Below are 26,984 nucleotides of genomic sequence, written 5' to 3' on the forward strand. Positions count from 1 at the left end.
TTTCTAATGATCAATTAGTCTTTTAACCTTAAACTTGGATTAGCCAACAGAACACAGGAGTGATGGGAGTGATAAAGAGCTTCATACACCTATGAAGATATTCCATTAAATATCAGCCGTTTCCAGTTACAATATTCATTTACAATATTTACCCTGTCTGTATTTCTGATCCTTTCAGTTGCTTTCAAAACTGAGGGCATTTCTAAGTGACCCCAAACTTTTGAACATTATATGTATATATGTAGTTAATGAAGGTTATATAACATATACAATATATACATTATATATATATATATATATATATATATATATATAATGTTTTCAAAAGAAAGCCCTACTTGTCCGAAACAAACATGGACAAACTAAAAGAGTGAGAATGAAATCACAGTTCAACAATGACAAAAATGCTTTGGTCCTTATATATAAAAACATGTAAAAAAAAAAATAAGCATTGGTGGTTAGGGGGTTAAGATGAAAAAAAGAACACGATCAATCAGTATATAAGGATATATGTATAGGAAGTACACAGATAACCTGGAATGTTACAGTTTTCCTTTTACAACATATTTACAGCCAATATGACTTCTTTACACAGACCATTTATATTAATACAAACCTAGAATGTTAAAATACAGCATGATTTCAAATATACAGTATCCTCATATTTATTGTATGTTTGTTCACCAAATGATTGCATTACCGTGGGAAACAATAACAATGTTAAAACATAAAATATACTAAATCATTTCTTCATCTATTGTGCTTACAAGATATATATCCATTTCTGATCATTTTTACCCCTTTTTTTCTCTAACAATTACTTGTGTTATTTTCTGCTGTTATGTGCCTGAGAGCTGCCACCTCTCTATTGCATCCCAATTTATTTTGCTGCCTGTCTGCAAGCAATTGGTGATAATAGTTTTTCGGAGGAGCTGAACATTTACAAGTAATAACTAATGCACGAGATGCATATACAGGTACTGTAGGGGAAGCCAGCTCTAAGTTTGTACCTGCGTTCATATCATAACATGTAAAATGTATACAGTAAAATGTCTATTATATGTATACTGTTATACAGTATAATGTATATTATATGTAATATGTGACATATTAAAGTGCAGCAGATAAATGCTATTGAAAATCTGATATCTGTTTTAAGATATATACCATTACAGATCTGATCCTCTTATTGAAAAGGACATGTAAGCAATGAAAACCATGTCAAGGGCTGTGGACCACTTCATGATCAGGGAATATTTTGTACCTCCGAATGCCAAAGACCTGAGCTTTTATGGTATCCTTGTCATGTATTCATGTATTTGTTCATAATTTTTTCCAATTCTGTCTTTTTTTAGTATTATATAGTATATTAGGCAGAATATATATATATATATATATACATACATATATATATATATATATACATATACATATATATATATCTATATATATACTGTATATAAATATATATATATACATTTTGTGAAGTATAAATAAAAAAGATTTTTTTTAAAATATCACATATATTTTTGCATTTTTGTATTTTTACATTTGACAATATTTTGACAGATACTTAAATATTTAGACTTTTTTCACCCCACTAAAACAATCTAGAATTCCAAATTCTACCCGAACACTAAAGCCCCCTCCCCCAAAAATACAGATTTTTAAAAAATCAGATGTTCAGGACTTGATTGGGGTTAAAAGACTGCTCAGATGGGAAACATTCTTGCAGACCTTTCTGAACCTTGTCTGAGTTAATATATGAGTGGTCTATGTGGCTCTCTCTGCTGCAGGATCAGCATGGGGCAGAGAGAGAGAACGCTGGAGACAGAGCAAGTGTTTGTGAATACTGGCCATGTCGTACCAGCTGTAGTTGCTGTGATTGGTCATTACAGGGATCACATGACTCAGTGACCCACAAGCTGGGTCCCCTGAGGACCACTGTATACATGAAGGCTTGGAACTTACACCTTTTCAGTTTACTACACCATAGTTACCTGTCAGTTAAATGGATCAAAATGTCAAAATGTTTTAATTACATTGATATATATGTGCCTTTCCCATACCCCTGCCCCCAATGTTTATTCTCACCCATGTGTTTTTCTGCTCTATAGATAAGATTGGATAAATTCTGTTTTTGACTGTCTAAAAACACCAAAGTCAATCATAATCCAGATCTGATATTAGACGTATCAGTTTTGCTTTTGTAACGTTATAACAAGTGAAAAATAAAGGGCTTATTGCTGCAATAAAAGACTGACGGGTCAAGTCGCATAAAGTTTACATGGCTATACGGTCTTTCAGTTGTCATGTTAAAAAGTCTGTGTCTACTAAGGCATTACTGGCCCTTTAACAACCCAATGCTCTTCAGTCTGCGCTGCTCCGACGTGCACATACGATGCTTTTTACATAGCAGACCACAGTTATTCAGTGGCCAACTAAGACTCAAAGATCATCCTAAGCACAAGTATTTTGGGGCCCCCACCACCATTCCACAGCCTACCTGATCTGGGGTGTCGCTGGTGCTCTAGATGCCATATGTTTGTAACAGACCACGCGTGGGCATCTCACGCTATAGATTGTTTACAACCCACAAAGTTCCTCTATAAAGCTACTATCACATAAATTTTATGGCCCCCTTTTACAATGTGAGCAACAAAGCGTCTCTCGTTACAAAACATAACATAGCAAGTCATTCTTTTATTAATACTTAAATAAAAATGGAAAAAGAACACAGCCAATAGTATAAGAAGTACACAGACAATCTGGAATGTGATACTTATCAATTTAACACAAATACTAATGCTTCTTTACATAGATCAGATACCCTAGCCTATGTGAAAAGAAGCTCATTTATGTTAATGGAAAACTAAAAGGAAAAATACAGCATGATTTAAAATATATGAGATCCTTTATTAATTGTATTTTAATTTTGTCCTTGTAAGGCAATTTCTCATGCATATATATATATATATATATATATATTTCTTAAAGAGTGAATTATCCTTTTCAGGGGAACTGTCAGGTTCAATGTTATCTACAATCTTAATTTACATGTAATAAATCCACATGGTGTAGAGGAAGAGAATTCAAACTCATTAAATCAAATTTTAATTAAACATGAAACATGTATACCGCAAAATCTCTAGTACAATATACACACACATATATATATATTATGCATTATAAATTATGAAGTAAAGCTTCAGGAAAACTTAGCATGCGTGTTATGTTGTTTTGTACCTTTAATACCTCTTATAAAATACTAAAAATCTGATTATAATACATGACAGATTAAAGTAGGTGATGCCAATAAATGCCATGGCAGATCTGATTATTTTAAGATATATTGCAAATCTGTTTCTGTTATTGAAGCAGATAAATCATCAATGAGAACCATTTCAAGGGCTGTGGATCATTTCGAGATATTTTATACCTAAGTAATCCAAAGATTTTATGGCATTGTGTCAAATATACATTTAACCTTCATTTCCTCCATTGTATTTTGAATGTACCCACAAAAAATATATACCGGTATATATATGAATATGAATTGAGACAATATTATTATATATAACCCATAAACTTAATATGAATCAAATACAATTAAGGAATTAAAAAAAATCTCACAAATGTTTGATATTTTTTATCTTTTGCAGTTTAAAATACCTAAATATTTAGATTTGTTTCTCCCCACTAAAGCACTATAAAATCACTATAGATCACTCTAAAACAGTTTGGCCCCTTGAGGACCATTTTACACATCATAGTACATCCACCTGCGTGAATGGGTTAAATTGTGAGTATTTTTGTGTTATTTGACAGGTGCTGCAATCTCCTTTTACACCTTTTCTATTTATTACACTATATTTACATGTGCTTTATGCAGGTCTTTAATGATTTCAAGTTACAATGATATCTATCTGCCTGCATACCCCTTAAGAAGATTAAATAACTCAGTGAGTGTCCTGTGTGAAAAAGAATATCATTTTTTATATTTCTTTATCATTTGGAATGCTAGGGTCGAACCAGATAAATTCATTATTAATTGAAGGGTGCCTGCTGTAGGAATGAGCATATGTGCATGACTCAGCTAGCCTCTGCTCAAGAAACTGGATGAGATGTCCTGATGATAGTAAACAAATGGCAAGGAGAGACTTCTGGTCATTCTTGTTGGGATAGGATGTGGTGGGGGGGTTGATAACTTTTTGGTTGAATCACACAAATTCTTATTTTTCTTTGGTAACAACCACATAGAATTGCATCTGTTTAAGAATTGTATAAATACTTCATGTTCTGGAATTGTAAAGCAGAACTGCCGTGTACTGCTTTGACTGTTGACATGTTGCATGTTCTCTTTTGATCTAGATTAAAGACAACTTTCTACGCCTACTCTCCGTCTCTTTGAATGATTGAAACGCGATTTACAGAGGTCAGAGATTATTATCAATTATTATTATTGTTATTTTTATTAAAGCTGGTGAAATAAGATATCATCCCAGCTATGAAGAGGGACATGGTCCACAAACATGGAGGGCTATTGGGCAGATGTTATCTTGTGTTTTTCTCCTGCCACAAGTTGCCACTTCAGAGGACCTCCATAACGCAAATAATTTTGCAACTGTGTATCAGCGAGACACAAAAACCGAGATGGATCTGCTTTAATAGATCTGTTTCTTTATATTTGCATTCTTCCCAACATTCTAAATGGCTAAGGACGAACACTTTCTTTTTGGGGGGTTTAGGGCTTCACCAAGGCTTTCTATATGACTTATGTTCAAACATTTTGCACTGTGTCTGTCTTGTCTCATAGTAACAGTTACAATTCCGCTTGATAAAGACCTAAATAGGTTGAAACGTTGTTTGTCTGTCCATAGTTAAATAATAAAAGGACATATATATATATAATTGTTTAAATTTTGTAGGATTTGCAGTACATTATTGTTACTTTATATATAGCTTTTACATTTTATATATATATGTTATTATTGACTATACTAGTTAATAAAGGCACAAAATATAAACAATAAAGTTAATAAAGGCACGTAAACACCTGATTTACTCACATACCTGGATGCCAGTACCTTAGTGCTACGATGATTTTTCAGTTTACTTTGCAAAGGTTTTTAAAGGGGAACAATCACCATCAACGTTTTTAACCTAACTAAACACATTTATCATAACTACATATACAAATAAATTTTACTCTTTAAATACTATTACGTAGGTCTATGCAGTTTATAGAACAGGACTAGAGGACTTGAAGTGACAGATCCCCTTTACCTTTGCACCATATACGTTCAGAATTTATGTGATGGGAAGGCCCCTGAAAATGATGATTTTGGAGCCTGAGTGGAATTATGTTAACATTACGTTTATTTATTTACAACAGACTGTGAAAATATTTAATGAAGGCAATTTAAAACTAAGACATAATAGTACAGAAGGAGAAGATGGCCCTGCCCTTGTAAGCTGACAATCTAATGCACACTATATTATATGAGAAACTCATAATGTGGAGTCCATATATGTGTGGTCACATCAGAGCATAGTGGGTCCTGTTCCAGATGGAATAGCTAATTGTTGATGTGTTTGTCCCAAAAGTCCACTACTGGGCAGAGGTGATAAGCTGCTGCCATGTTGGGTATAGATCTGCCCCATGTTCAAGACCTGGAATATGTTTAATGTTGGACCTAAGCTTACATCTTAATATGCAGCTTCAGTGGAAGAGTCTTTGGTGAGATCACTATCCTGACAGATAAACAAGAGGGAGATAAAGGTGTTCCTTCCCAGCTTCCCCAATTAGGTTCTTATTGATTCCATGAGGACCAAATTCAGGATCAGAACAATAATGTTCTTTGGGGCTCGCCAGGGTCTGAGATAGTTTGGGATCACTGCATGTTGGGTCAAGCTGGCCCTTCATAACCCACTGCAAGTAGTCCCCATAGAGTTCCAACCAAGAAAAAGTTGCACCATGAAGCAGCCATGCTTATTGTCTCTCGTTTCCGCAACACTTTTATTTATGAATTCTATACCATGAATTGTGGACATTGCTACAGACTGACCTATGTGAGCAGACAGTGATGGATGACATGATGTCAACATAAGATTAAAAATTTCCAGTATTTCCATAACAAAATCCATAATGAATACCCTGTATATCCGTGTACTAACCCCTAGTGTACCCATAATGCACGTCCATTATATCCATAACGAATGTCCAGTATATCCTTAACGAATGCCCAGTAAATCCATAACACCCAGTATATCCTTAACTAACACACTGTATACCCATAACAAACTCCCAGTATATCCACAATGAACGCCCAGTGTATCCATAACAAATTACCAGGACGTCACACAAATATAAGCACGAGTCTGAATGCGTGGCTAGCGGAACATACAAATTATTTTTGGTGCTCATTTATAAGAGGAATCTTTTCGTTTGGGGAGCCAGGTTTTTGTTTGACCAATGGCGGGGTATCGGGAACGCATGGTAGCATCAAGCAATCAGCAGTGGATTCTATCTTAACAAAAGACCTCCGAGTCCCTGAAAGCTTATTTGATGTTATATCTTTTCCAAATTCTACTTCAGACTCCGTCATCTCTTCGGCCAATACGGTCAGATCCCTTTTTACTTGCACCGGGTACCACAAACTTCTGTTACTCTACTTGCTTACTGGATCTATTTATAATTCTTTATTAAATCAGTCATATTAGTTACATGTCACTGTAAGAGGATTTTTTTATATAAAGCTATTGAATGTATTAATGGATTTTTTCTTTCTTTCCATTCTGCTGCCGCAGACACCTAACAAGTTACTGCACAAGCCCCATCCCAGCATCTCAACACTCACAAACACCTATGACGCACAAAGCAGAAAAACCCCGCCCCCTCGTATTAGCTGTGCCTCCCAATTGATGGAGGCCCTCCTTCTCTCAGTGGTTAGCACCACCTTCTCCCGCCCCCTTTTCCTCTGCACAATGGAACATCCCACACGTCACCGCGAGTGTAGGAGGCAGGCAGGTAGGCTCGGCGCGGTGACGTCACCCCGCCGCGGCTCTCGCGCCCAGCCCGCCCTTTTCTCTCCTCAGCCCTGTGGAGGAGCCGTTAGAAAATGGCCGCCGCGCCGAGCGGAGAGGAGAGACTGTGAGTGCGGGTGCCTCGGCCGGTCTGCGTCCCCCCCTTCTTCCCCGCCCCTCCGCTTGCCGAATGCCTGTCACTATCCTCTTGTGTGTGAGGGGGGCGGACCCCCGCTGGGTGTCTTGTGTGTGAGCTGAATCCCCGGGACGGGGAGGCGGGGCAGTGGGAAAATAAAATGTCACAGTCCTTGCTGCTTTTCGCTTCCTCCCCCCTGCTCTTGGCTCTTGGGGTGTGTTTTTTTTTGCATTATACCCCTTCATTTACCCTGCTTTCTAATGCCGCTGGTTAGAGGTGCTGTTTGGGGGGAGTTTTAGTGGCATGCCCCCCCATCCACAAGCCTCTCATTTCCTCAGTGCGTCATTGAACCCCCTCAGACCGGGGGGGATCGTGGACATTCCATACACCCCACCCTAGAATAAGGGAATTTGGGGCTCACACAGTGGGGCAGTCCTGTGGGGCACACCCCACCATGGGGAGATACTGTGTCCAGCCACTCAGGCGCACAGGCTTGTATGAAATAAGTGTGTGTTTACAAGGCAGCGCCACCCTTTATGTGCCACACGTCTCAGGTAACATCTGCATCTCGATGAGAAGAGGGTAGTGTTAGTGTATGTTTACCTTCCTATTGTGGTGTCTTTTAAGTTTGCGATACTAGAAATAAAACATATATTTGGGATAAAATCGCTTGTCGGGACGCAAGCAAACTTGCCCCGTAAAAGCCACGCAACTGCCCAGGTGTACTTTACGTAGGTGTCTACCATCGCGTAACGTCCGACACAGGGTCGTGCGATCTGTCGCTGTACGTCACGATGTGCGTTATACCCGCACGTTGACCTTAAGCCTTACGTGGATGCGCTCGGTACGGTTCATGTGGTCATTTTTACGCTTTTGCGCGTATTTATTTCCTTCATGCGACTTTTATAAGATGATTGTTACGGGACGATTCAAACTGTGCGGATTCTGCTTGCTGTACCAATTTGTCGCGTGCCGTCGTGTAAATTTATAAGGTCGCTTGATTTCGTGGTTTGGCGTAATTTTTTGTGCGTAGAATATCTTTTTTTTTTTTTTACGTATTTTTCTATAACGGGGAGCCGAAAGTTTATGGTTTCTCAGCGTGTTGGCTGTGTGTCACGTACATGCGAGTCGCTACCTTATATATGTTTTATAAATAAGGGTGTGCCAAGTGCTAATTTGTTTCCATCAGAGCTACAAAGCAGAAACAGAAAGTTCTTTAAACAGAGTTCAGAGCAAAAGATCGCAACATTTATATAGAATAAGCTACAGTGTGTATGCGCTAGAGAGGAAGTAACACTGACGCCTTACCGTTTCTTCAAACTCTTGACACCCCTGCTATAGAATAACGCATATTAAAGTACTCTGAGTAATTTAATAATAATAATAATAAAGTGCCTGACACAGAGGTTGCTGCCATGCTTCAAAACTGCCGCCTTCCTGTAACGTCAGGCATTTCTTGCCACTGATTGGCTGCTTCAAGCTGTCAGTCAGTGGCGTGAAAGTGCTCCGATTGAAATCAATAGGAAGGCTTCACTCATGCGCATCTTCCAATTTGTGTGTGATCATCAGGGCTTTTAGCTGGGGGATAGGGAATGGGGCAAATTAATTTTGAGGGATACTGGGGAACGCCCCCCAGCTTCTGGAACACAGACTGTGTAAAAATTGAAAGGTGCCGTGCAGCCAGCATATGCACTAAAGTGCGTAGTATGACCGGGTGTCCATATAACTGAAAAGGGACTTGTGTCTCGTTACATAATATTAAGTGTCGCCAAAATGCAGATGTTTTTATTCATTACTAATCAAAGTAACCATGTAAATAACGCAATAAAGGAGCTGTTTGTGTTTGGCAGTTTGAAGTGTACCTATTGTTTTATCTCTTATCTTTATCAGGTACATCAGCTAAAAATAAGTACCAGATGAGACAGACGCCCCGATTCTACATACAGTCCATCTGGTGTTTGAGTCTACAGTTTTGCCATCTCTCCTGTATATATACATATATAATAATATAATTTACCAGTCAATTCATCTATATGGTTTTTATGAATGACAGTTCCACTAAATGAAACTGCGTTTAGGCATTTAATATATAAACGTATTGCCTATTGTGAGCTTCTGTTCACAATATAGTTGTGCGGTTATTTAGATAACATTACAGTTCCGCAGTCACAGTGACATCAGCTCTTTACATTCACGGCTTCTGCCTTAACGCGATTGTATGGCAGGTAACTAACAAGCTCAGCCTCTTTTATGATGGACTTTTTGGGGCCTTTGCTTTTGACAGATTTACTGAATCAATTTTTTCCGAATGACGCAACTTTAAATTGTAACTGGTGAGCTGACTGCTACAGTCTATGGCCCCAAAGAGCTTTAGAATATGTATATAATTTAATATCCGTTGCTAGCCTGCTCAAAAATACTTTCTTAGCCCCCAAAAATAACCTACCTGCAGAAGTTGCTGCTGTCTACCACCCCTTTCCTCTGCACAATCTCTAACAGTTTGTATGCCAGAAGCAATGTACATGCACATGTCTGCAAGGTGTCTCAGACCCCCTGGACTTATTATCTTTTATTTATTTACCGCCAACAATTTACGCAGCACTTAATATAATACATATATCCAAGGGGTCTGACAACACGAGACTAAGAAACCGATACGTTAGGTTGAGAGAGCCCGGCTCGCAGGCTTACCACTCGCTGGCAGAGAAGATCCACACGTGCCCACTGATAAGCAGATGTGTACAGCCGAACATATCTACAGCACGTCAAGGAGTTGGTGAACTTGCATATAGATATGAGTCTTTCTATGCCTTTGCATGCAAATAAATGGGCAAAAACTAAAATTGTACGTGTATTTGATCCATGTACCAATCGATGGAATAGTAGTCATTAGCCCGAAGATTGTATAACAAGGCTAGTATTTGCATTCAACTGAGATAATGCATATGTTTTAAGTCATTTAGGTTCTGCCCACGGTTCCACGAACCAAAAAAATGTTCTGGATTATAGCGATCGATAGCTGTTTACGTGTTGCTGAGATGCTGAAAGAGGATTGTAATGACATGCTTTAATTCATGTTATACCCAGTGGTTTTGGTTTAGCCCGGTCAGAACACAGATTCAAATCATGATCATTGACCGGAAAAAGATAAAAAAAAAAAAAAAGATAACCCTGAGTAGAATAAGAAGAGGAAAGTTTAGAGAATGCGAGGAGGGTAAAACATTGATTCACTGCAGCTCCTATATTTATATTTTTCAGAGAAGACCCATCTCGGCGTGACGGGCGTCGTAATATTATATTTCGTTAAGCATCTTGAGTATATATTCTAAATTTTATATTCTACAGACTAGATAGATTGTAACATTTAAATTGTGCAGCAATAAACATTTTAAAATATAAAATGTGTTTGAAGACGTAAGTGTCCTTTTCGCTGGTATTCTGTGCTTCATTGCAGAATTTAGGCATATGAAAATATTTCTATACATTCGTAAGAACAAACGACATGTATCTTAAAGGTGTAGCAAACATTTAAGTTAGCGGTGAGGCATTATTTGCGTATAACTAAACATGTTAATTTTGTAACACATCCACGGCCTGTTTATTTCTTGCCCTGCCAAGCATCTGTTCCCTATGGGAAGTAGCAATAATAGCTATATTCTGCTTTCCATACCTTTTACTTCATCTCAGTCATTCAGACGCAGGGCTTGACATACGTGCGTTGAAGTTGGGAGACACGCACATGTATTATGGAACCCAACTGTAGCACTTTATACGTCAAAATATTTAGTTTTCTTATTTATTCCATTAGACTTATGTTTTTATGCTGTTTAAGTCTTTTATGCACTGAGCAAACAATTTAGCTTTCATAGTTTTCCGCTCTATCCATTGCCTTTTCTGATTTTAGTTGTTCTCTTTTAATTGGTCTGTTTTTATATGAAAGCAACACATGTTTGCACATTAGTATCCCCTTCTAGTAAAAAGGTATTTTTTTCTGATATGAAAGGGTGTTTTCGGACGTATGTTTAGTAGAGCGTTGGATCATCAGTGTGACGCCGTGCAGATAATTTGTGGGGAGGTAGTAAGGGAGATTTCCCATTAAACAAATTTGTCACGATGGTAGATAACATTACATTTCTATAGCGCCAGCAGCTGCCATAGCGCTGTTACAATAGGTGACGGTGACAATATTTAACAGACATTTTACGATTGTCAGTAACTGACATTTTTAGTGCAGAAAAAGAGGGCAAGCTGACAATTCATCTGTAGGTCGTCCTAACCAAACTTTTTAAGCTTGTGATTACCCAAAAAATCATATGGGGGGGGGTTCATTTTTGTTGTGTCTTAGTGACGCGATGCACTAATGGATCTAAATATAAAATCGTACAAAATGGGAGACATCGGCAGTGATTTTGCTATCGCTTTGAACAAGCGAGTGCAGGAGAGGTTTTGCTGGTAGAGTTGGACGCAGACGTAGAGACGTTTTTTGTAATTGATTTTTAAATTATTCACTCCTTGGGCATGACTTTAAGGTTGTGATGTAAAATAAATAACATATCTATCGTATAGCATAATCTGCTGCTGTTCTTTTAAATAATCAGTCAGAGAGGTGCTCAGACCTATGGTGTTAAAATCACGTTTATCTTTCAATTTGTATCATATGTGTCACAATCCATTCTTCGACGGCTGCGGGGTTACCGTGCTTCAGGTTACTAGCTTGTTGTTCAGCAATACAGATGAGCTGTGATTTCCGCCGGGCCATAACTTCCCCCCGTATTTATCCTCCTCGTGTCTCTTCCCCCTACTATCGTCTCCGCTGCGCCCCTCACCTGCTGTGTCCTGCTACACATTGTAGACAGATTACTACCTTTAGGAATTATTTTATATTGATAAGAAAATAATTTAAAATGTTACCGCACGCAGTGTTTGCCCACCTACTAATTTTCTGTCGCTGCTTCATCGTCCTTATTCGGGTTTTTCTTTGCAAAACCAACAAACTGTTATTTTTTATATTCTGTTCAGCTAAGATCAAGAAAAACTCTTGCCTAAAAAATGTAGTTCTGTTTTTAAAATACATTGAGTTTACTATTCACTGCAGAGAGACAAACTTCCGCTGTGCACTGGATATGTGTACGGCTTAAATGTTTTTTTTGTGTGTAATTTATAAGGGGGGTATTTGTGATACTCTATGGCGGTGTACACAATGACACACTCCTGTATGTTGACTTGATATAGTAATTCAGGGTTTGGTTTTTTATGCATATGATTCACTCCAGTGTCCCACACTGCCCCTGAAGAGTTAATGCATGGAAGTTCTGTCATATGCATTCACGCAGCCCAAAAAATACTAATCTTATGGAGAAGCTGCAGCTGCCCACCTCATGTGGCCTGATGATCCTCGCCACAGATTGGCAAAATCAGTCATGTTGGCCCAACCATTCCCCCCGTCCCCCCCCCTTACGCCAAGCGATATTTGCCAAGCCACAACTGGTGGTGAGTATATCGTGTGCAGGGGATCGCCTTGTAGCTGGGGAGCGGGGGGGGAAACGTGTGAATGAATGCATATGGGTGGATGCTTCAATGCACAGGGATCTCTCAGATGTCGTATGCATTAAGGTGCATATAATGTCTGTAGCGTTTCGCTTCCTTTGCATGAGGCTCCTGCTTAGCCCTGAAGGGAGGAAGTGCAAACGGTTTTAACTCACCAGTCATGTTAAAGGTTAAAAAATACATTTAATGTGAAAGATACACTTGGATTATGTTTGAAATAGCATGTTCTATTTTGGATCTATTTTCTACCTCGGAGAATGGTTGTTCTAGATGCCAAAAGGACCGTCATGGGATGGTAACCTTAGTTAAAGGCAGTGTACAGTAATGGGAGTTACTTGTTGCTTGCAAGTCCTGAGTGACGTTGCCTTTAAATATGTTAAGGAATCCCTTTCTGGTGGCTGAAGGAAATTAAAATGTTAAAAAGTAGTTTGTCTGAAGTGCTGAAATGTCTTTTGTTTGCAGAAGGGTTGTGTTTCCCTTTTGTTTTTCTAAATAAAAAATGTCCTCTGCATGGTGGATAAGCACCTTCTTATGAGAACATTTTATTAAATGGCTTTTTCCTTTTTTGTTTTGTTCGCTTTGCTTTACAAGACCAATTGAACTTTAACAGTGTTATATATATATATATATATATATATATATATATATATATATATATATATATATATATATATATATATATATATGAGAATTGGTTGTGTGCCCCATGCATGGAGTGTGTGGTTGGGAGTTGTCATGTAGCTTGAGGGAGAAGAGATCTCAGGTTGTGCAGCAAAATTTTCCGATTGAATTGTCCATTGGTGTCTAATTAACATATTAACGATGTATGTAAAATTCTTGCTTCACTGTGAAGATGCAATCAATGGTTATTCAAAATAACTTTAAGTATGTGGAATATTGAGCTCCCTTTTTAAAAAAAAAAAAAAAAAAGAAAAAAAAAACTACATATGAATTCTTGGCCAAAAAACTAACAGAATGATAGAAATGAGATAGCTCCTGACTGATTGTGGTCTAACTCAGGGCTCGATAAACCCCCGGCACCAGGTTGCCATAGTGACCGGAAACCACTTCCTGGCGCCCAGGGTTTTGCGGGACAATGGGGTAAAAACTGCCTAGATCTGCCAATGTGAATCTGTGCCATGCTGCGCCCAGCGGGGTCATGTAATGCACGTTACTTGGCCCCCCACTTGGCTCTTCACGTTCCCCACAGGAAAGCTTAGGATTCTCAATGGCAGAAGATAGGCAGGGGGAGTAGTGTATGTGAATGTTTACTGGAGTCAGTGTGTGTGTGTGTATGGTGCCGCTAAGTGTGTCTATACTGTAGTGTTGGTCTGTGTGTGTGTGAATGTATAGCGCTAGAGTCAGCATGTCTGTTGTATTATAGTGTCAGATTCAGTGTGTTCATAGTGTTAGTGTGTATTTTTAAATATGTATAGCCAGTGTGTTCATGTTGGATAGTGCGTACAATGTATATGATTGTGGTGTTGGCGAATATGGTGTTGTGTATATTACAATATGGCATTAGCATGAGTGCGTATGGCAGCATATAGTGTTTGTATTAGTGTATGGTGTTAGCATGTGTATACATGAGTGTAGAATGTTTGTGTGTGTGTTTGTGAGTGTGGTATCCAGCAAGACAACTTTGTTTAGCCATAAATTGAATGCAATAGTTTATGTAATCCGTGTAATATGTGCCTGAAGGCGTTATGTATCTACATAAGCCTTTTACTTACTCGTATTAGGGCAGGCACATGAAACGGGCAGGGTTTCGTTCTGCGCATCCAGTGCGATGTAGATCAGTAGTGCAAAGCCAGTGACGACATGTTTTATTTTGCTGGCTCGGAACGGTTCAATGAAGACTTGTGAATGCGAGGGCTGGAGATGGGGAGTTTTCTATCACATTCTAGGGATTTGTTTAATGGATTACATTGCATAAACATACAGGTTTCCTTGCACGTTATGTGAAGAACATTTGACATGATATACGCTTATCACATTAACACTGTAACAAATGTCATTTATTAGCTCTTTATTGCTTTCCAATGAGCATTAGTTTTGCTAATACGGTGACGGGAGAAGCAGTGAGCACCTCTACCACTGTATTGCAAAAACATTATGGAAAATATTCCTATCACACCAGACAGGTACACTTAGAACAACAGGTCTGTTAAAAAAAAATAAAAAATGTAAGGAAGCTTTTATTAAGAGGGTGGTAGATAAGTGGAACAGCCTCCCAGGAAAACTGGTAGAGGCTAATACAGTAAAGGAACTAAGCAGGAGAAAAAATGTGCAATACAGTTCTTATCTGCTGTTTCATTTAGATGTTTTGTCTCATTTAAAACTAAGTATTTGTTTACAGAGGGGGGCGCCCCCCCGGTATAAACAGATGGGTGAGGTTTTTTTCTCAACATTAGGTGCTTCCATGAGTCGAATATCCCCTCATACACCTTGGTCACATTATATACGGTGATCGTAGCTACATAAATAGGCAAATTCAAGGGGTGCTCGATTATAGGGCAGATAAATCAGCGTAATAAGGGTTAATGCATGTAACGCTGCGATAATCTGTTCAGCATTCAGAATACACATGGAGCTGCTTTCAGGTGGCAGCTCGTTCCAATTTGCTTAAAATAAAATCTTTGTAAAAATGAATGGGTATGAGGATTTTTTATGTTTAGTGAACACATGACTGCGGTTATTGTCACAAATACTGTTACAGTTTGAGTTTATTGTTGACAAACATTTCAATATTTTGTGTGAACAAATCAACAACTGTCTTAAATGAAATGCTTTAAACCGCATAATCCCAGATCTGCTCGTATGGTGCGTTCATCTTTTTCTTTTCATTTTTAATTGTTGGGCCTGAAGCATATACAAAAAGATTTAAATATGACCTTAGGATGCCTGTTATGTGCAAATGTGTCATTAAACTACGTTACAACTTCTGAAATGTTACAGATCTTCCTAAAACTTTTTACTCTAGTGTTTGGCAGTAGGCGCGTTATTCCCGGCACGTTTAGGTATAATTAATCACATTTACGTCAGGTTTTGCCATATTATATTTTTGCGTAATTAGGAATTTAAGATAATATCTGTTAAGCAAATAAAAAACAAAAAACCCCACATAGCTGAGATTTTGTAAAGGGTTGTGTGTGTGTGTGTGTGTGTGTATATATGTATATACCGGTGTATGTATGTATGTATGTATGTATGTACCGCAGTTCTCATTTAATAGTATAGGTTACGGCACTATGGAGACGTTCGTGTTTCCTGTCTCGGGGGCTGTCTGCTGCTTCTCTTTCGTTTCATTTCGTGAGGCTTAAATTTATAATTTATTAGGATTTTTTCTTTTTCCGATGTAGAAATGTTTCCTTGTAATATTTCACATTTTCCGTTGTCCCGTCTGGGTATTATTCTGTGTAAATTGCATTCCCTACTCTGCTTTCCACACCTCTTGGTGCAGTAATGTTAATGCTTCCTAACGGCCTTTTCTGTGAGTATTTTCATTGTTATCATTACATTACAAACAGTTTTCATCTGCGTTTACTTGCATGATGTGTCCCATTGTTATGTACAGTTTTTATTTTAGGTTTAAGTTCACTGATTTACCTATGCCCTGTATAATGCATGGTTAAATTCATATCAGTGATTGAACATATTGCTGGCAAACGTAGCCCTTCCTTCAGTGGACGCTCACCTGGGTTGGCCACTCAATGTGCATAGTTCATAAAATTGATGTGTAACTGAATCTTAGTGGATTACTACCCTGTACCTGAATTTTTTATAGCAGTAGCATTAAACTCATCTAAACATTAGAGCGGGTAAAGCGGTAGGAAAAAGGTATACATTAATGTATACATTTATTGACCAAAAATAAGTTGTTCACGCCTTAATTGGTTGTTTCTTGTGGAAGGGAGAACTTAAGAAGCTTTGGAGCTTGGGTTACAGAGCACAGGATCCGAATATCATTGCACCTCTACATGAAGTACAATTTAAGAAGACCATTCGTAAAAATTACCGTATTTTTCGCTCTATAAGACGCACCTGCTGATAAGACGCACCTAGATTTTAGAGGAGAAAAAAAAGGAAAAAATATTTTGAGCTAAAAAATGGGCTAAAATATTTATTACAATAACTGAATAAGCTATGAACACAGTAAGACACACACAGTAAGACACACACAGACACAGTAAGACACACACAGACACAGTGAGACACACACACACACACACACAGTAAGACACACACACACACAGTGAGACACACACACACACACACAGTAAGACACACACACAAACACAGTAAGACACACACAGTAAGACCTCCCTCCCTAACCCCCCTTCTCAGTATCTCCCCTCTAACTCCCTAACCCCCCCTTCTCAGGATCTCCCCTCTAACTCCCTAACCCCCCCTTCTCAGGATCTCCCCCCCCGCCCCGGTCACTTACCTTAAACTCCTGTGTTGGAAGCGTGAGGTGTTTGTCTCGGGTGCCGGCGCTTCACTGCTGAGCGCCAGCGTCTGACGTCATATGCCGGCGCCCAGCGTAAAGCGCCGGCACCCGAGACAAACGCTTCCAACACAGGAGTTGAAGCGCTGAGGCAGGCGGCGGTGGCGGTGGTGGCGGCGGTGGCGGCCGCCGCCAGCAAAGGATTCCTGTATATCTGTCAGGCAGGGGGGCCCGAGAGTTGCTGAGCGGTTGTCTTCAGCAACCGCTCGGCACCCCTTGGGCCCCCCTGACTGGCAGAAATCCAGGACTCCTCTGCTGGCGGCCGCCGCCTGCCTCAGTTGCGACCCCGGATTTATCGGCGTATAACACGCAGGTAGGGTTTAAGCTCCGGATTTTAGTTAAAAAAGTGCGTGTTATACGCCGATAAATACGGTATATCGTTGCCCCCCCCCCCCCCTCCCTCCCTGCCTGCATCTTCGCTCCATAAGACGCGGCTGATTTTTCATCCTACTTTGGGAGGAAAAAAACTGCGTCTTATGGAGCGAAAAATACGGTACTTTATGGAGGCCGAAGAGTTCAGTAACAGACAACTCAATTAGTAAATTGAGTTTGATGTTTTAGGTTGGTAATTCATATTAGTAAATACATGAGGCTGCAGTTAGTAACGGAGTATGACAGTAGATAAGAGGGAAGTACTCCAGTTTTTCTTACTGCTGTAAGGTGTCACACTTTTGGTCCTTGAGCTTGTGTTAACCCTACAGCTTCATCAAGGCTCAAAGGTCTACCCTTTATTAATGCCTATTCATGCTGGAAAGCCGCTCCGCTTACCCACTACTCACTGAGGGAGGGAATGTTTTCTAATATTACATCTAAGCCTCTGCGTCTTTAATCTGGCTGTGACATTATGTTCCTGGAGTTCACCTCATGGGAAATATAGCACTTTTTTGTGCTTAACCCACATATATTTTTAAATGTTTGTCTTCCTGCCTCTTATAGATGGATCACCGATAATTTGAAGCACTCATGGGTCTCATATCAATAATTAAAATATTTCGATTACATACAAAAAGCAATATGATGTGAATAAAATATTTATTTATTACTGATACAAGACCCGGGGTTCGAATTATTTGTAATAAAATAAAATGTAAAATATGCATAACTTCTAACGTGGAAACCTTTGTTGAGCTTCGTTGTTGTGTGTGAATGGCACGGGATGAATTTGTTGTCTGCGATCTGTATGTTCCTTGTTAGGGATTGTTGCGTGATGTAGTAAGCTGATACTTCATTATTATGCTTGACTAGCTTTGAAATTCGTGAGAATCGGGTCTATAGAGAAGCCGGGACACCGTGTCTGGTACATTTACTCATATGTTCTATCTAGGACCGAACATTGTGGTCACATAATATGTAAAAGGTTATGTAGAATATCTCACGCTGTTACGAAAAGAGCATTTTCCAGCCAACTGATGTAGAAATGACTTTGGGGTGAATCATACATCCTTTGTGTTTTTCTGGGGTTTTTTGTCCCTTCATTTCAGATTTTGCTATAATGAAAGTACAGAAATAAAACGAAAGGAAACGTATCCGGTCAGGTATTTACTTACAGAGCACCCAGATCGTTATCAACATTCTTCTGCTGTGAATATGTTTTAGATGATATCTTGCACTCAGAAGCACCACATGAAGTGTTTTAGGGGAGAGAAGTTCCAGGTCGATAAATGTCTCCCCCCTACAGAGAAAACCACCTTATATCTCCTCAAAGGATGAATCCTTTATTAACTGCCAGCATCCGTTGGAGGACTGACAGCCGCTATAGCATGGACTCCAGTGCGTTTTATTGCACACGGTTTGGAGAATGTGCTATTGCAGTTAGAAAATGAGACTTCTGTCATATTTAAAGTGCCCGATGCCCAATCTAATTCCCATAAGAATGCATACTAATGTAGCTTTAAATACTTTAATACATCAGAATAAAATGGCGCTGATGTCACAGACCGAAGTCAGTGTTTAGAGCAGCTGATGGGGGAATGAATGAGGGCATTTTCAGTGTATGCACAGGGGTTTAATTAGACCCCTCCACCCTGGAAATCTAACACGAGCAGCTAGGTATGTGTGTATTGCACATGCGCATTGGCAAGCAGAGAATGATGTCAACCGAACTGAACTCCCAATTAAGACAATCACATAATCTCTTCTTACGTAAAAACACGGTGGGACGCAAACAGTAATTTTTATGTATTTTGACAAAATACTGATGCCTCCTACCTTGATATTGTTTTTCACGACCCTTTACTCTGGGTCAGGGATTTCAGTAAACCTTTGACATCAGCAGACAGACTCTATCTACGTAACAAGTGCTGCTGATTAAAATTGTTGTCTAGTTTTGTCAGACTTAACCGTTGAAGAAAATTAACTTCACAGAAATGACTGCTCCTTCGATGCATGATTCCCCTTTCTCGTATTTGAAGTACCCACACAAATTACACATTTTTTTTCAGAAAAAATTATGTATTTTGTTTGAAAACATAATAACACACAAGTAGTGCTAGTATGTAAGTGCACTATGGATAGAGATCCTTTTAGCACTGATCTCCCCTCACACTGTGTTCAGCAAGCAGGGCTCATCGCAATATATGCAATTAGCCAGCAGAGGGAGCAATCAGATGCCAGCAGGATCTAGACAGACCTTGCTGAGTCTCTTCTGTCCTTCAGGCGCCTTCTGTTAGCTGTCAGCAGCAAAGCCTACCCGAAGGAAATCCCCGATCGCATGATCAGGCGTTCCTTTTATAATGGTGTACCAGTGCTCATGCTGTTACACACAATCGGCAGGAAGCCAGCAATGCTTGCTTCTGCTGACCAGGAGGGTCCAGGTTGTCGGGAGATGTCTCTGGCGCTGTGAAAACACGCAAGTATAGGTACGTCTCGAGAGGGTAGTCATGGCACACCTTTTGTGTACATCTACAGGGTCATTAATGGGTTAAATCATAAATGTTTAGAAATGGTTGTTTAAATCAGTCATTTGATTTGTTCTAGATGATTTTATTCAACCGTACAATCCTGTATGTAGTCACAGCTCATGAGAATTCCACACAGATCCCTGCCCTGCTCTCTTATTCATTCATTTGTAAGCGATGATGTTGCCGAAAACATTTTGGTAATGTCCTGTTAGCCAACGAGCCAAATATAACCGTGTCCTTGTTTAGCCAACTAAAGGTGTCACGGGCCATTTAACTCACGATGATCCCTTCTCTTAACCTGCTATAGTTCATTGTAAAGGACTAGCAAGACACTTTTACAGCGTAAAGCCACATGAGAAGGGGAACGTCTGGCGTTGACTACAAATGAAAACCAACTTGCAAAATACTTCTTGTTGCTGCTGATTTAAAAAGAAACTGGGCCTGCAGCCACGAACGCAGCATCGCTGCAGGAAGCGTCGTCGTCGTCTCTGTTACCACAATGTGGTTGTTTGTCGTGATTGTCTTCCATTTAATTAAAACTGTATGAAGCCTAAATGTAACGTTTCATATACCTCTATCATAAAGGGAAAGCTATTGATTTATTGCACAAGCAGCCGTGATTTAGTGAACTTGCTCACAGTCGCTAGCTTGCAATTGCCATCAGGACGGTCTCCTAGAGTGTTATAAATAGATTGTAAGCTTGCAAGACCAGGTCCCCCTTCTCAGTCTATACCGGTATGTTTGAACGTGTTTGTTAGTTCTGTGTGTTAGTTTTCACTCTCCCCTATTGTAACACTATGGAATGCTGTTAGCAATACACGACATAAGATAATGAGGGACTTGGCAGCGATACATCCAGTAAATCACTACTGATGTGCTATTGCTTGTGCCTTTCCACGCTGTGGTTACAGGTCCCTCCGGCGTTATGCGTACCGCTTATAACGAAATGCAGTGTTACAAACACCATTCCTAGTACTGTTTTTGCTTTGTCTGGCTCATATTCTTTCTCGTGGAACACTTTGTCATGTGATACAAAAGCAGGCACTGATAGGGTGTTGCCATAGAAAATTAAACAAAAAGTTTCCTTATGGGATTAAACCTTTGTAGGAAATAATGACGGATCTGATTTTCCTTAATATAATGCAAATTACATTGGGACAGAATCTTAAAGCAGGAGAAAAAGATGAGAATTTAGATTCATACGTATCAAGTAAAAAATTATTTTTTCAGAACCAGATTCTGTATCTCTATTAGAGCCAGAGGGGGCAGTGGTCTTTGTGAAAATAGAGAGAAGCATGGCTGATATCCTTAGCCTGTCTGTTGAGCCAGACCACAATATCACAATAAAATGAGGAGTTTAAAAAAAAAAAAAGTGACAATTAAATAGAGAAAAATAACTCAGAATTGGTGCTGTTGTGCATTTATAGAAGCAGTCCTGCAGTTTTGGGCTATTTGGTTCTTGTCAGATGTCTGTAATTAAACTTGCCTTTGCTCAAAGTATTAGTAAGGACAACCGGCTCTGATATACACCTAACCTACTGTATTAGCTATGGCATTTGTAAAAGGATTGTTTGCGACTCGTGTTCTGGTTAGAAATATGCCCCTAGAAATGGGGGAAAAAAATCATTTTTGTGCCCAGTTTATTCTGATGACTAGTGGACTTTAGGTCTGATTTCTAACTGTCCCGTACTTAATGTTTCTGTGTAGATAACTGTGTAGTGAAGCCCTTTTTATGTTACATTCCCCACCATTCCTCTGGTGGTAACCTATAAATCCAGCGTAATACTTGTATTAACAGTTTATTGTGTTTCTAGATTCTATATTGTATTTCTGATTGGCGCTTCCTTTGGCAGATTGTGAAGCTACGCAGCCTTAAACTGCTTTATATTTTTCCATCTTTCACCGTGTCGTACAACAAAACGTAGCTCAGCATTCTGAGCGCTCCCACAAATATAAACTCGTCACGCCAGCCACTTAAGGCCTCTGCCAGTAAGCCTCGCGTCATCTGCCAATATTCCTAAAGCAGATCATTATTAGAGACTTTATCCGTATGTGTAAAGCGCTCCGCACCGTTATGCTTTACTGTTGGCATTATGTATACATTAGCTAATTAAATATTTGGGCTGTAAATTTCTATTTTATCCCCATACGACCCTGTCCAGTAATTGAGCCGTGTTGTTAGTCATTTTATAAGGATTTGAAAGACGTTTGCATAGCGGCATTTCTTTCTGCCCCGATTTCTGATCTTGCTCTGTTTTCACATAACTCTTCCTCTCAAGTATTTTTTTTTAAGACTAGAACCTTTTTTGTAGGACGTGGAGGAAGATGGTGCTAAAGAAGGTTGGAGGAAAGCATTTATAGTGTAGCAGAGTACTGGGTGTATGTTTCAGATATTCTATAGATTGTTGCTTTGATAATTCAGGTTAGTTAACAATTGCTGAGATATTGTGAAAAGGATGTTGTAGATACTCTCTAGCACCGCTTATTTGGCCACCGCTTAGCCCTTTGTTATGAGGGGAGCAATGCCATTAACTCTCACAACCAATACACCTGGCACTAATAAAAGTAAAAAAAAAAAAAAAAGAAAAGCCGTATCCCTTGGTCAGATTCGCTGTCTAATCACCAGGCAACTTGTTGTAATGCCGTGTTTTCTGAAATAATTTTTCTAGGGAAGAAAAGTCAGAGGATCAGGATCTTCAAGGCCAAAAAGATAAGCCTCCGAAACTCAGGAAAGTAAAAAAGGATCAAAAAGATGAGGAAGAAAAACCAGAACAGCCGCATCCTTCCGCGTACCAGTCAGGAGAACCTGCCGAAGCCGGGAAAGCTGAGGTCTCTGAGAGTACAGAGGCAGCCCCAGCTGGTCCCGAAGCCTCTGCTTCTCCCAAACAGAGACGGTCTGTTATTAGAGACAGAGGGCCCATGTACGATGACCCAACTCTTCCTGAAGGCTGGACTAGGAAACTCAAACAAAGGAAGTCTGGTCGTTCAGCCGGGAAATATGATGTATATTTGATCAAGTAAGTAAACAGTCGATATTGGTAAGAAAACGTAGCCATGTTGTTTGTTTTGTATTTTTTGCAACATCAATTGAACTTCTTTATCTTATATTTAGCTAGTGTTTTTGTTGCATAGAACAATACGCTTAAAACCGTTGCTGAATTCATTCCCAACCTCAAAGACTTGGGTTTTGACTTACCGACAGCCAAAGAATATGGGTGGTATTTAAGAGATGGGTAGAAAAAGGGTATTTATCTGGAAAACTTCTTCCTTTCTTTCTCTTTTTACCTATTGAATCATGGTTTGAATACAGCCTTTGTTCATTTGTAAAGTCACATATATTCTTTTTCGTCTCTGTTGTATGGATCCCTCATTGATGTAAAGTGCGTAAATTAATATTGGTTATACAAAAAAGTGAAACCCAAGCATTCAATTTCCCCCTGTTGTCTTTAGCCCCTGATTCATGTAGTAGTATTTTATAGGTATGAGTTGATGGGCAGGCAAAGCATAAAATAATTGTCAATGACACATGTAGTAATAATGTAATATAGATCATAAATTATAAATAATAATAAATTTGTCTAGCCCTGTGACTTTTGTAGGCCTTGGTTTTTGGAATTGAATGAGGTGAAAAATAATAGTACAGTTAATCAAAGGCTTCTGTGTTGAGATGGCAATATTGCCAATGATATACAGAAGAGAAGCTGCAGAGGTTACATCCTTACCAGTTTATCTCAGTATCTTGAGTCTTGGCTTAAGTCCAAGGGAAAAGAGAGAGCAGGTATTTTTTATATGGCAAATTGAGTCTTAATGATGATTTGTAACAGATAACTAGTAGACCTATTAATATTTTGTTGTGCAGTTACCAGCCTCTGCGCAGGTGGAGCATATGATAACTTACATGGATAGACTATTTTGATGTCTGGAAATAACAAAATATCTCCCCCCCCCTCTTCTTTCCTGTAGTCCAAATGGAAAAGCTTTTCGATCCAAAGTTGAGCTTATAGCATACTTCCAAAAGGTAGGCGATACATCTCTTGACCCCAATGATTTCGACTTCACTGTAACTGGCAGAGGAAGCCCATCAAGGAGGGAGCAGAAACAGCCAAAAAAAACCAAAGCTCCGAAACCTGCTGGTACAGGCAGAGGAAGGGGAAGACCTAAAGGAAGTGTCAAGTCAAAGCATGCAGTCAAATCTGAAGGAGTGCAGGTGAAAAGAGTGATAGAAAAAAGTCCAGGAAAACTCCTAGTCAAAATGCCCTATTCCGAAACCAAGCAAGAATCTGACGCAACAACTTCGGAACAGGTATTGGTAATCAAAAGGCCTGGGCGTAAAAGAAAATCGGAAACGGAACCGCCAGCTGCCCCCAAAAAACGGGGACGCAAACCTGGTAGCGCTAGTGTTGCTGCAGCTGTGGCAGAAGCAGCAAAGAAAAAAGCAATCAAAGAGTCTTCCATCAAGCCTCTCCTAGAGACCGTATTACCAATAAAAAAACGTAAAACCCGGGAGACTGTGAGTGTAGATGTTAAAGAGACAGCGACACCAGAGTGTCCTTCACCTGTCTCAGAAAGAAGCAACAAAGGACAGAAACCTACAAAAAGTCCTGAGAGCAAAAGCAAAGAAAGCAGCCCGAAAGGGAAGACCAGCTTCCCGAAACAGGAGCTGCAGCAGCACCACCATCACCACCATCACCATCATCACTCCGAAACCAAGGCGTCCACAACCAACCCGGAGCCAGAGACTTCAAAGGACAGCATAAGCACCCAGGAACCCCAGGACTTAACTGTCAAAATCTGCAAAGATGAGAAGATGCCAGAAAGCGATGGTTGCGCCCCGGAGCCCGCTAAGACTCAACCTGTCGATAAGTGCAGAAACAGAGCGGAAAGCGAGAGAAAAGACATTGTTCCTTCAGGTGTACCGAGGCCGACTAGGGAGGAACCAGTGGACACCAGAACGCCGGTGACGGAGAGAGTTAGTTGACTTTGAGAAGAATATTATAAAAAAAACAAAACAAAAAAAAAACGTTAAATAATAAAGGCAGCTGTTGTCTCTTCTCCTTGTGAGTAGGGCTCTGACAAAGCTTCCCTATAAATGAAGTAAAGAAAAGTATATTTTTTTCCACCTGTAGCTTGGAGTTTCGTAGCTTCGGGGTGGGAGTGAATGTCGAATGTGGATCTTTTTAATACCAACGAGCACAGTCAGTCAGGGGTGAAGACTTCTAACAGAGCCAGAAGCAGCTTTGCACTTTTTTTATACTTAATAGGCTCCCTTCAACATGGCTTACTCTGCATCATACTACTGACCAAGGTGGGCTGTTTCCTCAACTTTTTAGGTATGCCAACTATAGCATTTGTTCCTGTAAGGCAACTTAAATCCCAGTGCCATCCTACATGGGCTTTACACGGCTGCAAAACAGCAGAAGGTGTTTGACCTAGGGTAAAATCACGGAGGTTTGATTTCATCCAGACCATAGTGTTGCCAAATGATTGTGTCCCATGGACTGAGCCAGGGTATGAAATATATATTTTTTTTCTTGAGGTATGTTGCATAATCACTTAAAAAAAAAAAATAGCCTGGCCCATTGAGTTGGCTTTGGTGACTAAGCTGTGCTTTCTTATGTCTCCTTTTAGTTTACCATGACCACTAGTGTGTTACCTGAAAGGCTAATGTATATATTTTGTTATGTTTCTGACTATTGGGTACGCACGTAGTCATACTGAACTAATGGGGGATGGGGGTACCTTTCATACACACTCATATAAATCCACAAAGTATTGAAACCAGTATACAAAGAGTCAGATATGTATTTCATTTCATCCTAACTGCTCATAGGTAAATAGATTTTTATTTGGCTGAACAGAGTAATCCAATTAAATGGTGTATGCTAGTGCAATAAATTAAGTTTCATCTGAAACACTGAAGTAACTATTTTTCTTCAAGCATACAATAAGTATGTTTCCATGTGAGGGAAATGTTCTTCCAGTTAGTTTTAACTCAAGTAGCTATTTGCTAGTAATAACCATTGTTGCACTGTTGAATACATCGATACATGTGGGTATACGCACATTGTACGCATACACCATCAGAAATCTCATTTGGCAAGGCTACCGTTTACATTAACGCATACATTTCTGTTTGACAGAAACGCAGGCAGTCAAATGAAGCTGCGAAACTCTAAGTGGTAAAATTCTGTGAGCTGTTTGTGGGTTTTTTTTGTTTTTTTTGCAGTTTCATAAGGACTTCCAGTTAATTTATGTTTGTTTTTAGTATAGGAACCAATATTACAGCTCCAAGCCCCCAACAATGAACAGTAGCACCTGCGTTGTGTGACAACTAGAAAACATGTGGAAGCGGTTTCTACAGCAATATGTGTTTGGGCGCCCTTGCCCATATTAACTGAGTGAATGTGAGTTTTGTGTTAGCTATTGAAAAAAATGTCATGTGAAGGCCTTTCTAGAGATTTTTATCAAATACCTATTAGTGAAGACGGTGTGAGTTTGCATGTATTTTACACTTCAATCAAAGGCGTGCATAACTCCTAGTAGACAAGTTGCGATCATATGTATACATATAGTAATATGTATATGCACACACATACTTTGCTTTACAGAAAATATATGTATAGGACAACCTGTAGGTGTAAAACAGGCGTATAATGTCAACCATGTTTGTCTTCATGCTCATTCCAAAGCATTTATACGTATAATTAAAGAAAAAAAGAAAAAAAAACAGCCTTACTTTTCACCTGTATTTTGTAAATCATAGGATAGAAAAGAACTGGTAAAGTGGTGTACGCTTTGGTTTTGTTTTGAAATCCTGCATTTTTATTGGTGGCATCATGAATTAAAGCGGAGGTAAATGCTATTTTTC

General features: G+C 39.3%; 1 protein-coding gene across 1 annotated transcript; it reads left to right on the forward strand.

The window, feature by feature from the left end:
* Nucleotides 1-22,792: 22,792 nt before the first annotated feature.
* Nucleotides 22,793-25,094, forward strand: LOC149284897 (methyl-CpG-binding protein 2-like). Its single transcript, XM_089496165.1, has 2 exons — nucleotides 22,793-23,133; nucleotides 24,080-25,094. Exons 1-2 carry the CDS (start codon nucleotides 23,036-23,038, stop codon nucleotides 25,092-25,094), a joined length of 1,113 nt encoding a protein of 370 aa, XP_089352291.1. The 5' UTR covers nucleotides 22,793-23,035.
* Nucleotides 25,095-26,984: the final 1,890 nt, after the last annotated feature.

Source organism: Sceloporus occidentalis, unplaced genomic scaffold (genome assembly GCF_023333645.1).
Source record: "Sceloporus occidentalis isolate IW3139 unplaced genomic scaffold, rSceOcc1.0.p SCAF_87, whole genome shotgun sequence".
NCBI lineage: Eukaryota > Metazoa > Chordata > Lepidosauria > Squamata > Phrynosomatidae > Sceloporus > Sceloporus occidentalis.

Bases quoted from the DNA above. Each gene is read 5' to 3' on its own strand.
- LOC149284897 (XM_089496165.1), top strand. From the start codon at position 23,036: ATGTACGATGACCCAACTCTTCCTGAAGGCTGGACTAGGAAACTCAAA. The intron at 23,134-24,079 runs GTAAGTAAACAG...TCTTTCCTGTAG, and splicing joins TATGATGTATATTTGATCAA to TCCAAATGGAAAAGCTTTTC.